This window comes from Lissotriton helveticus, chromosome 2_1, assembly GCF_964261635.1.
Source record: "Lissotriton helveticus chromosome 2_1, aLisHel1.1, whole genome shotgun sequence".
NCBI lineage: Eukaryota > Metazoa > Chordata > Amphibia > Caudata > Salamandridae > Lissotriton > Lissotriton helveticus.
The window spans coordinates 1,557,805,086-1,557,817,993 of NC_136059.1; the positions used below are offsets into that span (position 1 = coordinate 1,557,805,086).

Genomic DNA, 12,908 nt, shown 5'->3' on the forward strand with positions numbered 1-12,908 from the left:
TGTGAATTGCCAATTTTTAACCATAGAATTGGTGTCGCTAAGAACTCTTCTTTACCTTCTTCTAACCATTGGCACATCATTTTGAAAGTTTTGTCGTGTTTGAACACCATTTTAAAATTCATTGAAAATATTTTGCCCTTACTTCTAAATCATCCCCTTTAGTTACTGATTTTAAGCTTACAGGAGTTTTTATTGTATTTTTGTTTTTTAACCAGAGCAGTGATTGTTTGTTTCTGCTTTTGTGTATTTCTAGCTGTCAGCTTGCAATGCATCAGAGTAGCCATCATGCCAAGAAACTCTATCGGTGTGATCAGTGCAGGAAAGAGTTGAGCTCCCTGAAGAAGCTTCAGGACCACATGGCTTACCACTCGGATGATCGACCGCATCAGTGCCGACTCTGTGACAAGGCGTACAAGGTGAAAAGTAAGTACTTTGTCGTACAGTCCTCTGACAGTGCATAAAGACATGAGATTGAAACTTTTGTATTTATAGTCCTGGCATCTGTGTTCTTCACAATTTCTTTCTCTGGGCAGTTTAAATGCATTCCTCTATGTGTACCAGCACTCTCTGTGGGCAGTTGTAACAAAATACTGCTTGAACTAAACTAGAAAGTTTGACTGCTTAAACATTTTAGGCTAGCTTAATTATTGAAGCTTGGAAGTTTAAATACTAATGAAAAGTTTGTGGAACCCTAAAACACAGTCATTTATTTGTTATTGTGAGAAGAGACATTAACCTTAAATATGTACTTTATTCTGTGATGTTACAAAACTATATTTTTAAGTAGACCAGATCTCCCATGCCTGTGGGAATCCAAGTATTGGTGTTGTCTTGGAGCCACAGATTAAGGTACTACTGCAAGCTCACTGAATTGTCAAGTATTGTCTGATGGGTAGCAAGACCCAACGAGTCAAAGATTATTCTTGAAGGTGGGTGTTGGGCTAGAGTGTAAAATTAAGCTAAAATATATACTCTGCACAATAAATATATTGCACAGTGTTAGGATTTTTGAAAGAATAAATAGTGATTTATTAAAAACATGTTTTCAGCTGCACTACAATATTGTTCAGTCAAAGAGAACCCTTCTTCAGTCTTTCCTCATCTCACCTAGTAGATGATGTCATTCAGGGATGGATCTCTTTAGGGGGAATGTGGCAAGATGTGAGAAGTTTTCTCTTCTCTCGATACGCAATCTTGAGTAGAGCTAAGAATCAGCAGTGGGGCTCTAATTTCAGAGTACTATGCAACTCCAAGCTTCTCCCAGCAAACCTGGAGCTCCTGCCTTGAAATAAGGTATGTCTCAGCACCCCGATACGTCAGCCTCCTTTTCCTTTCATATCAAAACAATAGATCTTTTCCTCCGTTCCGGTGTATGTTCCCTTCTTCAGGTGAGAAACTCAAGTTCCATGCCTTTGGTCAAGTCTTTTCTCTCTCTGCTGGTGCCCAAAGCATCTTCAAGTAAAAAGGTAAACTTTGACCTGGTTCATCTGCTCAGTTTATGCTCAGAAACAATGGCAGTTGCACAAATGTACTGACTTAGATTTTAGCTTAGATCTTAACTTTTGAATTCCGGCGCTATTTTAATATATTTGTTTTGATCTGTATGTCCTTTTATGACTAGTTCAGTCGAATAAAGCTATGTTGATGATGATGACAATGGCAGTTAGGCTCAAGCCCAACTTGTTGAGTGAATACAATAAATGCTTAACAAACCTCCTGATAAGCCTAACTGCTCTACCACACTACCACATATAGAGCTGTTAGTGATTATCTAATTTAGCCTCTGCTATACCTCTTGGGAACCACTGGGCTCTGTACATATCATACCTTACTTTAGTATAGCATATACGGTGGCAGCTTCCTACACAAGTCCTTTAGCCATTCAGCTGCAGCGAGTGCCTCCAACAGCTCTTTTTCCCTCCTCTGTTGCTCTCTTTCTTCCTGCGACCATGCCAAGCGTGGAAGATTTCACTCCTGTTTAGATGACTCTGTTTCTATAATCCAGAGGGCAGTTGTTTCCCAGGTATGTATTGCAACTTGAAAAATAGAGACTGTATAACCTAGAACTTGCAAACCATTGAATTTTTAAAGCACAGTGATAACCATACTGTAACATTATTACCAATCGAAATTGAAAAAGAAAACATTACTTACGTAAATAAGCTGATCCAATAACCCGGTGGGTCTTGATTCATCAATGGGTGGGCTAATCCTTTTCTCCGAGTCCTTAATAGAATTGAAACTTTCCGTTAGGACAGCTAGGAATATTTTCATTCTATGGCAGGACCCGGAGGTGAGGATTATGCTAGTTTAAAGCTTATCCACCACTAGAGCTGCAATGGAGAGACTGGTTTGAAATAAAACTTTTTGAAGGTCTAATCCGGGGACCAGTCTGCTGCAGTCAAAATATCCTCCAAGCGAGCTCTTAGATCAAAGGCATTTGAGGCCATCGCTCCTCAGGTATAGTGCGCCTTGAAACCCTTGGTATCAGTACCTGCTTCCTACATGATCCACCACACCCATCTTACAATGGTCGGTGACAAGACATCTTGAATGGTTTCTTTAAAGCTACCAAAAGTTGCTTTTGCCCGTGGGGATGAAGGTCTTCAATCATGGTTTCATAGGCCTTGATACATCGAACAACACACAACGTGGGTGAGTCCTGAAAGGCTGGATAGGAAATCAAGCGGGAATTACCCTTAGTCCATTGAGCGACATGAAATGGGACACCTTCCGTGTGTAAATGTCCTTCTATTGATGTCCATGGCTCTAACATCTGATACCCTCCTGCACGATATCAGGCACAAAACAATGTCCAACTTGACCGACAACTGTTTATGGGAGAAGTAGCTGTCATTTGGCCATGAGGTAAGAAGTTTCAAGACCATATTCAAATCCCAAAGGATCGAGTATCATGGTTCTGGTGGAAGAGACAATCTAATGCCCTGGAGCACTTTCTTAAACATGGGGTGCTGTCCGACCGGCAGGCCCGCAATCACGTTGTGCCCTGCAGAGATCGCTGATGTAAATGTATTGACCAAGCTATAGGCCATTCCATCTAAGGACAAGTATGCTAGGAAATTCAGGATGTGTACAATGACCTCCCCCATGAGATTCAAGCTCTGTTGTAGACACCAACCCATCCATCAAGACCAGGCTGATCAACACCCCTTGACCGTACCATACGCCCATGCTCGAGAGAGATCTGCTGTATCTCTCAAAAGGCCTAGGACTTGCCATTGAGAACTGTAATCCTCCAAGCCATAACCTGGAGGCTGCCATTCGTCACCAGATGATGGGGATTCCCTGAGGGATCACTAAGGAGTTGTGGATCTAGGTGTAGACGGTTTCGAGAATCCCAGGAAAGTTTGATCAGAACTGGAAACCATAATTCCGACTTCCACATCGGAGAGATCACCACCAGATCTGCCCCGTGCCTGCGCACTTGAGCTGCCAACAGTATGAAAGTGGTGAAGGGGAGAAGGGTATAGCCCTTTTCAGTCGACCAATCTTGGAAGAAGGCATCGGTCACCACTGATCCAGTATCCGGCCTCCAACCGAAGTTCCAGGGAAGGTGACGGTCGAGACTGGAGGCAAATAAGTTGATCATGAATGGCCGCCAACAGACAGAGAGGGCTTGTAACAGTGTCGGAAGTATTTGCCAAAGGCTTGTGTCCCCAAGATATCAAGAGTCCCAACCCGCAACTTGGTTGGCCAACCCCGGGAGATGTTCTGCCTTCACCGAAACGTGGTGTTCTAGGTAGTATTCCCAAAAGTTCTTGACCAGATCCGAAAGGGCCAGAGACTGCATGCCTCCCAGGTAATTGATGAACCGGACTGCCACCACCTTGTCCATTTTCAGAAGGACACAAGATTGTACCGGGTGTCTGGTCCAGCATTGGACTGCGAAGGACCCACCATCAGTTCCAACTGGTTGTAATGCAGGGACTGTTCTGCGATGGACCATCTTCTGCCGGTGGTGTACTCCCCACAATATGATCCCCAACCTGAGCCGCTGGCGTCAAATTCGATCACTAAAGCCAGTTATGAGTTGAAAAGGGTGTGACCATTCCACGCCTCAATGTGGGTAAACCACCATTTGAGCTCCTCTTTGGCCTCATCTGACAGAGGAACGTTTTGGGAGTAGGTAAGACCACGGCACAGGTGAGACGCTTCTGATCACTGAAGGGCCCGAAAGTGAAGGAGGCCTGGGAAAATGGCCTGAATGGAGGATGACAAGAGGCCTGTCACCCTGGAGATCTGTTGGAGGGAGGCCAGTGTTCTCCTCACCTTCTGTCGTATTTTGGCCGTCTTCCTGGAGGAAATGCTCAGCGTTGTCTCTACCGAATTGATCAAGAACCCTAGGAATGGGATGGAGCAAGAGGGGGAAAGACTCAACTTCTCTCGGTTGATAACAGACGCCAGTGACTAAAGTAGATTTACCGCCATGGCCAGGTGTGCTGACATTGATACATGAAAGGCATATTGTCCAGGTACACTATCGTCCGGATGCCCTCAACCGCTTGACAACAAGCTTGAGAACCTCGGTGAAACACCAGGGAGATGAAGAGAGCCCGAAAGTTAATGAGGTGAATTCAAAAGTCTGTCTTTGCCACTGGAACTGGAGAAATCGGTGATGGGGTGAAAAGATAGGGTCCATAAGATAAGCATCCTTGAGGTCCAGCCGGACCATCCAGTCGTTGGGACGGAGAAGGTCACGAAGGAGATGGATGCCCTCCATCTTGAAGTGGCGGTAAACTAACCACTCACTGAATTCCCAGAGATTGATCACCGGGCGCTGACCTCCACCCTGCTTCTGAACCAAAAACAGGATGCTTAGAAATTCAGAGGGATGTGGGTTGGATGGGCAGATTTCTCCCTTGGTAAGGAGTTCCTAAACCCCCACTTGAATAAGTGTGGCCTCATGCCTGGAAAAATGGAGAGGGCGAGGAGTTAAAGGCTAGAAAGGGGACCCGTGGAATTCTATATGGAACCCTTGAACCATTTGGAGCACTCTAGCATCGGACATGCGGGCCCACCAGTTGTCTACGAAATGCATCTGCCAACCCCCTCCCAAGTGCTTGCAGGGAATGAGGGATAGACTCACCGTGTGTATTGGAGTTAGCACCTCCACCTTGGGGTCCACTGCAGGAACCTCTGTGAATTGACTGTCCTCTGGTCAGGTAGAATCACCTGAAGCACGAGGAGTCCTGCCATTGTCCTCGTTGGGATGGTTGGCTCCTACAGGAGGCAGAATATTGGGATCAGACGGCCGAGCGCCCCCTACCGAGGCGCATCGAAAATTTGCTTGATTGATAACTGGGCCTTGTCTAGAGAGTTAGTCAACACAAATTTGTCGAGTTCCTTGATGAAAGGCTCACTAAAGAGCCTTTGTTGTGCCACTTGCCCTTCCTGTGAGGTTGCCAATTCCCCTAACTTGGGGTCAATTTTTATCAGTAATGACCTGAGCCTCTCAGTAGAGATGGCGCAGTTGGCATTGCCAAGGAAAATTACTGCCAGCTGGGCCCATCTGGAAGGAACCTCTTGAGATGTCATGAGTGATGTCACTGACCATGTCACGAGTGATATAATATGTGAGGTCATAAGCAGTGCAAAGAGGGGGAGCAAGTTATAGTGAGCTCAGCTAACTATAACTGCTGAATTTCTCTGGTTTTGTGTGTGTGAAATCTGAGCCTAACTATAATGTCCTTGTAACCTATGTTTTTTTCAGTGAATTACAATTTGTTTTAATTCAATTTCCTAACCTTAACAGCCTTGTAACATTTTGAATGCTAATTCCTAACTGTAACATCCCTGTAACCTTTGTTTTTTTCAGTGGATTTCTATGTTTTTTTTTAAAGTAGCAATGCTGTTTGCAGAGTGATGGGGAAAGACAGCAGGTCCTCTGACCACCTCTCAGGAATCCCGCCTGTCCTACAACTTGCAGAAAGTATCAGGAGGGCTTCTTGATCCCCAAGGTCCCTTAGCATCCAAGAGAACTTCATTCCCCAACCAGTCGTGTGCCGGGAGACGTGTTTGCAGAGTGGTGCAGAAAGGGGGCGTGGACTCCAAAGACCTCTTAGCAAACTGACTGTGTGGGACTTGCTGGAGGTAACAGGAGGGGTTGTTGGCCCCAACAACCCTCAATAGCCAAGGGGACTAAGTCCCCCATCTAGTACTGTGCCAGGAGGCACGTTTGCAGAGTTGTGGAGAAAAGAAGTCCTTCTCAATTGCACCGGTAGTGTTTGTGTGATTATATGAGTGCCATTGCCAAAGACATACTGCGAATACCGGGTGTTTTTGACAAAGTGTAAAATACATATATAGACATATTTAACATAAAGTTTCAGTGTAGCTATTTATTAAGAGACTAATTTAACTTTCCTCTTTGTATACATTTGTCGAAATACCTACATAAAAAATGCATTTTCCTTTTTCACAGCAACAACGAAGGTTGCAATGACATCAGTAGTCACAAATACAAATGACAAAATGTAAAGCAGATATTTTAACATATTTTACACAATGTTTGAGTCTAGCTGTTTAGTAACATAATTGTTTAACTTAATTTTAACAGCACTCACGTATAAAACGTAACTTCTGAACACCTATAAAACTACCCATTCTTATCCAAACTCAACAGGAATCAAAAACTGCTCCAAAATTAGTACAATGCACACGCTGTGAAAAGTTCCACTCTAGAGGGGCGAATAAAAAATATTCATGGGGGATGACGCTCATGGTCTATCATCTTAAAACCTAACATAGAAAACATCTCTAACTGGCAATCAAGTAGATAAAGCTGTAGGACCATCTACATCAGTGGCACCAGCAACAATTCCCACCCAGAAAGTCCTTTGAGAGGTACTGACTACTGCAAAAGATAGGGCTCCTGAGTTTTCAAGAATAGCCACATACAAACCCACAAAAAAATTAATTAAAAAACAAAACAGAAAATCATGTCATTGAGAAATAGAGGAATATCATTGGCTAATGCACTTATCAACTAAAAAAATAAATGTATCTATCTTGAACATTCTCTAAGAGGAGTTCATAGTGAGCAGATTTGCGCAATGCACAATTTGTGACACAAGACATTGTCAAGGGGAACAAATAAAAAATATTTTTGGGGACTACTTCCATGCTTTAAGCTCTAAAAACATACCAAAGCAATAGTGTAAAAGCAGCGAGAAGGCAACGCAAGGCTGAAGGACCCTGAACTTCAATACCAGCCATAACAACACTGGATCAAAGAGTCCCTTCAAGGGTCCAATCTCAACTTCTAGATTTGGCTCCACAGTTTTCCTGGATGGCATCATACTGCATGGATTGTGGAGTTGTAGTGAGTGCTGGAGAGCTGTCAATAAGAGCCCTTCGCAGTGCTGCAAAGAATCATAAATGTAATTCATTTTTATTTTTAGCCCTTAATAGTTTTTCTACATTAACAGGCATTTTATTATCCTACAAAATGGGTATCTAATAGCTATGTGTTGTTAATTTTATTATCTCCTAATTTATTGTAACGTAAGTTACATATATCTTGCCGTATAGACAAGTCAAAGAATTCCTCTACAAATAAATACACAGCTAACTTTTGCCAGTTATCATTATTTACATATTCACTTTTTAAATACAAGTCAACAGTCTGTGTTTAAATCTTCTAGTGAGTGTGTCGGCAACATATATAAACTTACTCTGTTTCTTTAGACCACACTGTGTACAATGTTGTAATCTCTTCTTCAAAACTATCAACTGTAATATCTGTGTCCTGTTCTACAACTCCTCCTCTTAACAGCTCTTCATTTTACCTAGAATCCTGCTGAGGACCAAAGAAACAAAACTGCACATCATCACAAACCTTGTCTACATCTACCACAGTACCATACTATTCATTTCTCCTAAGCCTAAAGCAGGAGTTTTCACATAGTACAGCCTCCTAACTAAAGTTTGCATTGTTGAGTGGTGTACAACTTACATCCTTAATTGATGAAAAGTGCTTTGGCACACTTTGTTTGATAAACAAGCTAGTGAGTGATCCTGCAAATTTGTATGCTTTTTAACCTTGCAAGAATCCAATCCTTGTAAAGTGCTTATTTTCTGTTTTAAACTTTGCCTTGGAGCGATATGTAGAACTATTCTTAATATATCAATGAACTGCTGTTGAATACTACAAACACTACTACAATTCCATTTCTATACAGGCGTCTGACTCGACCTTCCTTGTACCTGTTCTCCAATAACTTGTTCTACATATGTAGGTACCATCAGCTCTTTCGCTATAGGAATGCCATTCTTCATTTCATTACAAAAGTCTGAACTGGGGTGGCAGAGTGGGCTAAAGAACGGTGATGGATTAAACCCAGATCTTTTGACTGGGTGTGAGTGTTTGATTGGTTCAGATGCTCCGTCCATCACCACCCCCCTTTGTACCATTCTTCATTTCATAACATTGTCCTCTGTAATCAATAACATGAACAAATCTATTATCCTGGAGATAGCTTACTTCATTAAAGAAAGATTCTGTACTAGACGTATGTATGCATTCTCCACTAAAAACTGTACAAAAGTTACTTCTAATCACACATCTTTTTTCTGGTTTTGTCTCCTCAAGTACAACACCATTTTGTCAAGACTCTTCATTCTATTTATAATCAAAGTAAAAACCTTCACCTTCAAAGCAAAGGCCTTATCACCTTCTCTCTCAACTCGTTCTTTCTGTTTCTCCTCATGTGTCCTTCTACTATACTTCTTAATATTCTCAGTCGATTTATAACTACTCTACTAAGAAACATCCTAGGTCTGATTTCCTTAAACTGCTTATATCTCTTGGTTAAGGTGTATACATCTTTGTTACATTCTTTCCTGTTCTTGCTATATAGATGTTGTCCATTGTTATTCTTTCTCTTAGTTTAAATTTTATTTTCATTATTTCATAATTGTTGTAAATGTCCACATATATTTTAAAGAAATTCGTTTGTCCTCTTACCAATAGCTCTTTTTTCATTCACCATTTTTTCTTACTTTTGCCTCCTTTGAGTCTCAGTTCTGCATAGATACTGTACTTACCTCTGTTCCTTTTCCCTCCAAGCTTTTGTATGCAATCTGTCTGTAACTATGCAGATATTGTTCTGTAATAACAAAAACTATATTTGATATCTTTTTCTAGCCAATGTACCAGCTACTTGACTACTGACTTACACATAATACAAAAATAGTTTTAATGTTATGTTGCAGTTTTAAATGTACACATCAACCTACCTACATAACTATAAGCAGTTACTTCAATGTACCAACCCCAAACCAAAACACAAAACTTTAGGGCCAGATATACGACCATTCACTTTTGCTAGTTGCAAATTGCGTCAAATTGCGACTTGTAAAAATGAATGTATAACATTGTCTCAGACACTGTTTGCGATTCACAATAGGGTCACATATTGCATGCCTCAATAATATTCGTGACGCTGTCGCAATTTGCGACCCCATTGGGAATTGCTCTCACTCACAGGGATGGTGGGCTGCTGGGGTCAGCAGACCACCATGTCTGTTACTGCTTTTTCAATAAAACAGTTTTTTTAATGCAGCCCGTTTTCCTTAAAGGAAAACAGGATGCATTTAAAAAAAAGAAACGTATCTGTTTCTTTTTCTAACCGGCAGGCAGTGGTGCCAGGGATCCCTGCCTGCCTGCTCTTAAAGAATATTTTCACACCCATCCACAAAGGGGAAGGGGTCCACTGGCGACCCCTTTCCGTTTGCGAATGGTTTACCACCCTTTTCAAAAGGGTGATAAACTGCAAGTGGTTTGCGACTGGAAATGCGGTCGCAAAACAATGGTACATGCCATTTGCATTCGCTATTAGGAAGGTACGCCCTTGGCACACCCCTTCCTAATAGTAGATCGCTATCCATATTTAGCGAGACGCCAATAGGTTAGCGGCTCGCAAAATAAGGTTAGTACATTGGGCAGACCTTTTTTGCGGTCGCAAACAGGCAGAATTCCCCTTTGCGACAGCAAAAAACGGTCGTACATCTGGCCCTAAATGTATTAGTTACCTTTTAATATTATAGCACCTTCTCTTACAACAAAGCTGCATCATATCTCAGTTCTCACTTATTTACGCTAAAAGACCATTTTATCCCTTATGTACTCAAATTTCAAATACACATCAACCAAATTGTAAAAGTACATACAGTGTCTCAATACTGTAAATCCAAAAACACAACATAAGACCTATTTCTGTGCCTCTCTATAACTGTGTCACCGGTACATTTAGTGTTTCAAACAGTGTGTGATGGGTACATATATAATTCACCAGATGGTTCTAAAAGAGTACATATTCCTAACTAAAATGTGTAAATACATGTGTTTCTTGTTGAGTACAACAAAATTCCCTGGATGAGTGGATGAGTGCATAGCTAGTGCCTACATAATTCCCTCAGAATATAGGTAGTGCCTGCATGATTCCCAGGGTAGGAAGGAACTACATCAGTGGCTTCAAATCTGCATAGTTAGTGCCAGTGTATTCACATAACTATATTGCTACTATCTGGGTGTTTGGATGAACGCGTGGGTGTTACCTGCATTGATGAATGAGTACATAATTAGTGCTTGTGTGATTGGAAGAGTGCATGTGTAGTACCTGAGTGATTTAATAAGTCTAGATATCACACTTGATATATAATGCATACATGGCTCTGTTACTCAGCGGCAACTTGCATCATTAAGTTTCTAAAACTCAAAGCAACAATTTCCACCTTTTGAAAGCACAAAACCTTTCCTAATGGCATACCTACAACATTTCAGAAATATTTCTTATGTCTTTAAAACATATATTCAGAATTTCTCAAAGAAACGTTACATGCCAAGTGAAGCTAGCACACAAACTCTCAATAGACATTCTTCACTTGTACCCCTCCCCAAGTTTAAACAGTGCATGTTGAAAGAAATGCACCACCCTCACTATATACGTGACATTTTTAACAGCGTTAAAGAACATAGATCACAATGTAAACATGTATGTGATTTCATAAAAGATATACACCTTCAGACTATCTTTCCAAAAATATATAGTTCTCTGAATCCTTAGGTAAACTCAACTGTATCATCGTACATATAACATCTGCAACCAGAAAAAACATATCTCACCATCTAAACATATGCAAAACGATCATACAAATTAAAGCAGAGTGGAACAGGTTGGGCGTATGGACTTGTAGACAGGCAATCATCACCTCTCTGTGCCCCGAAAATACAGCTCTAAATATTGCCTTCACAATCTACATTCGGCATGCATACAGCACCTTTACGGTTAAGGTGGTAGGACCAGTAACCCCTGTTCTCCCCTGTCTAGCTGTCTAGTTTAAGCTGCATTTTAGCCTCAATTTTAATAATAACACAAAAAAAAAACCCGACAATTATTTACAACCAGTCGCATTTTATCATATTTGTGTTACTGACTAGCGACCTATCCATTTGGACTGTGTTTTTGCACAAGTAGTTCTCTCTTTTAAATTTGTTTGGTTTTTATGAATTGTAAGCCGCCAAATGACAGTACATCAAATTCTTTTGCCCCAGTACTAAGTGTTACTGTTGGCTACTATAAAATGGCTTAATTTTTAAAAGTACTACAGAAATAGAGCAACAGGCTTTGTACGACTTTTATTGATTAACTGTTGCAAAATATGTTCCGGAATTTCATATTACAATGCTGACCTGCTGATCTATTGTGAAATGCTTTTAAGGATATTTTCTTTTATTGTGAAATGCTTTTAAGGATATTTTCTTTTATCCAAATAAAGATTATTAATATTATTATTATACAAATTAAATACCACATTGACAAACACTTCCTAATACATACCTAACAAATAATACGACTTTATAATTTATATACAGGCACAGCACACTTTCTTCTGTTTTATTCATGACTACAGTGCTCTTGTTTAATAATGTGACTAAAACTACTACAACTCCCAGAATGCAAATAATATAGATGTATCTATTCTGCACATAATGCTTAGACATTTAAAACATTGTGATTGTTAAAGGCATTGATCATGGTAATTTTCAACAGTACTAACATCTTAAACACATACCCTCTGTCAGATACAGTTCATCTGATATTTTTGTTCACATCGCTGTGATACTCTTTTTAATCACCCTTCCTGTGACACAGGTGAGGTCCCGCTCTCACTCCCTGAAACCACCCCGTTACCCCATAGGAATCTGAACGCTATAACGAGAACAAATCTTCACCTACCTTTCTTGTTCCAGCACAATGGACAGGACGGACAACACCAACAACTCCTTCCCCGTGGAACAAAAGACAAAGAAAGAGTTAAGCCACCGATGAAAGAAGAGGTCGGGGCTTCGGATACCGAGGACCAATCACAGAGGAAAGCGGGGAGCCTGTGGCGGACAAAGGGGGAGGCACACGGAAGACGCAGAGGAGAGCAGTGTGGAGCCCGACGGCATGGAGACAGACCGGACCAGAGTGGTGGAAAACATCAAAGGAGCCAAGACAGGAGACGGAGAGAAGTGATCAATCCCTGAAGACAACAACACACCAGAAACCTGCAGTGAAGAGAGGTGTTCCCCCCAGGAAGGCTGACTCCCTGCCGCTACTCAGGAGAGTTGTGGCTTTCATGGTACGTGCGGGTACTGGGAGGGAGTGACAAAGGGAGCTGTCTAGGGAGGGAAAGGGAACAGACTGAGACGGGTGGAATTCAAAAGGCCCGACAAACAAATCACGAGAGTGGGGGTAGCTGAAAACGATGAGCATATCCCGTAATTCCTCTTGAAACCACATTTCTTTTGTTCTTCCTTGTTTTATTGTCCCTCTGGTTCTGGTTTAATGTTTTTTTTCTTCTTTTCTTTTTGGCTTTGAAAGGGGCATAAGGATAAAAGG

The 12,908-nt window shown here is 41.4% G+C and overlaps 1 protein-coding gene across 1 annotated transcript in view; it reads left to right on the forward strand.

The window, feature by feature from the left end:
- The window catches only part of LOC144819847 (uncharacterized), a 269,054-nt gene that overhangs the window by 124,710 nt on the left and 131,436 nt on the right, over positions 1-12,908 (forward strand). The window contains exon 3 of the mRNA XM_078677580.1: positions 254-423. Within this exon, the coding sequence (XP_078533706.1) occupies positions 254-423 (170 nt within the window). The remainder of the gene's footprint in view (positions 1-253; positions 424-12,908) is intronic.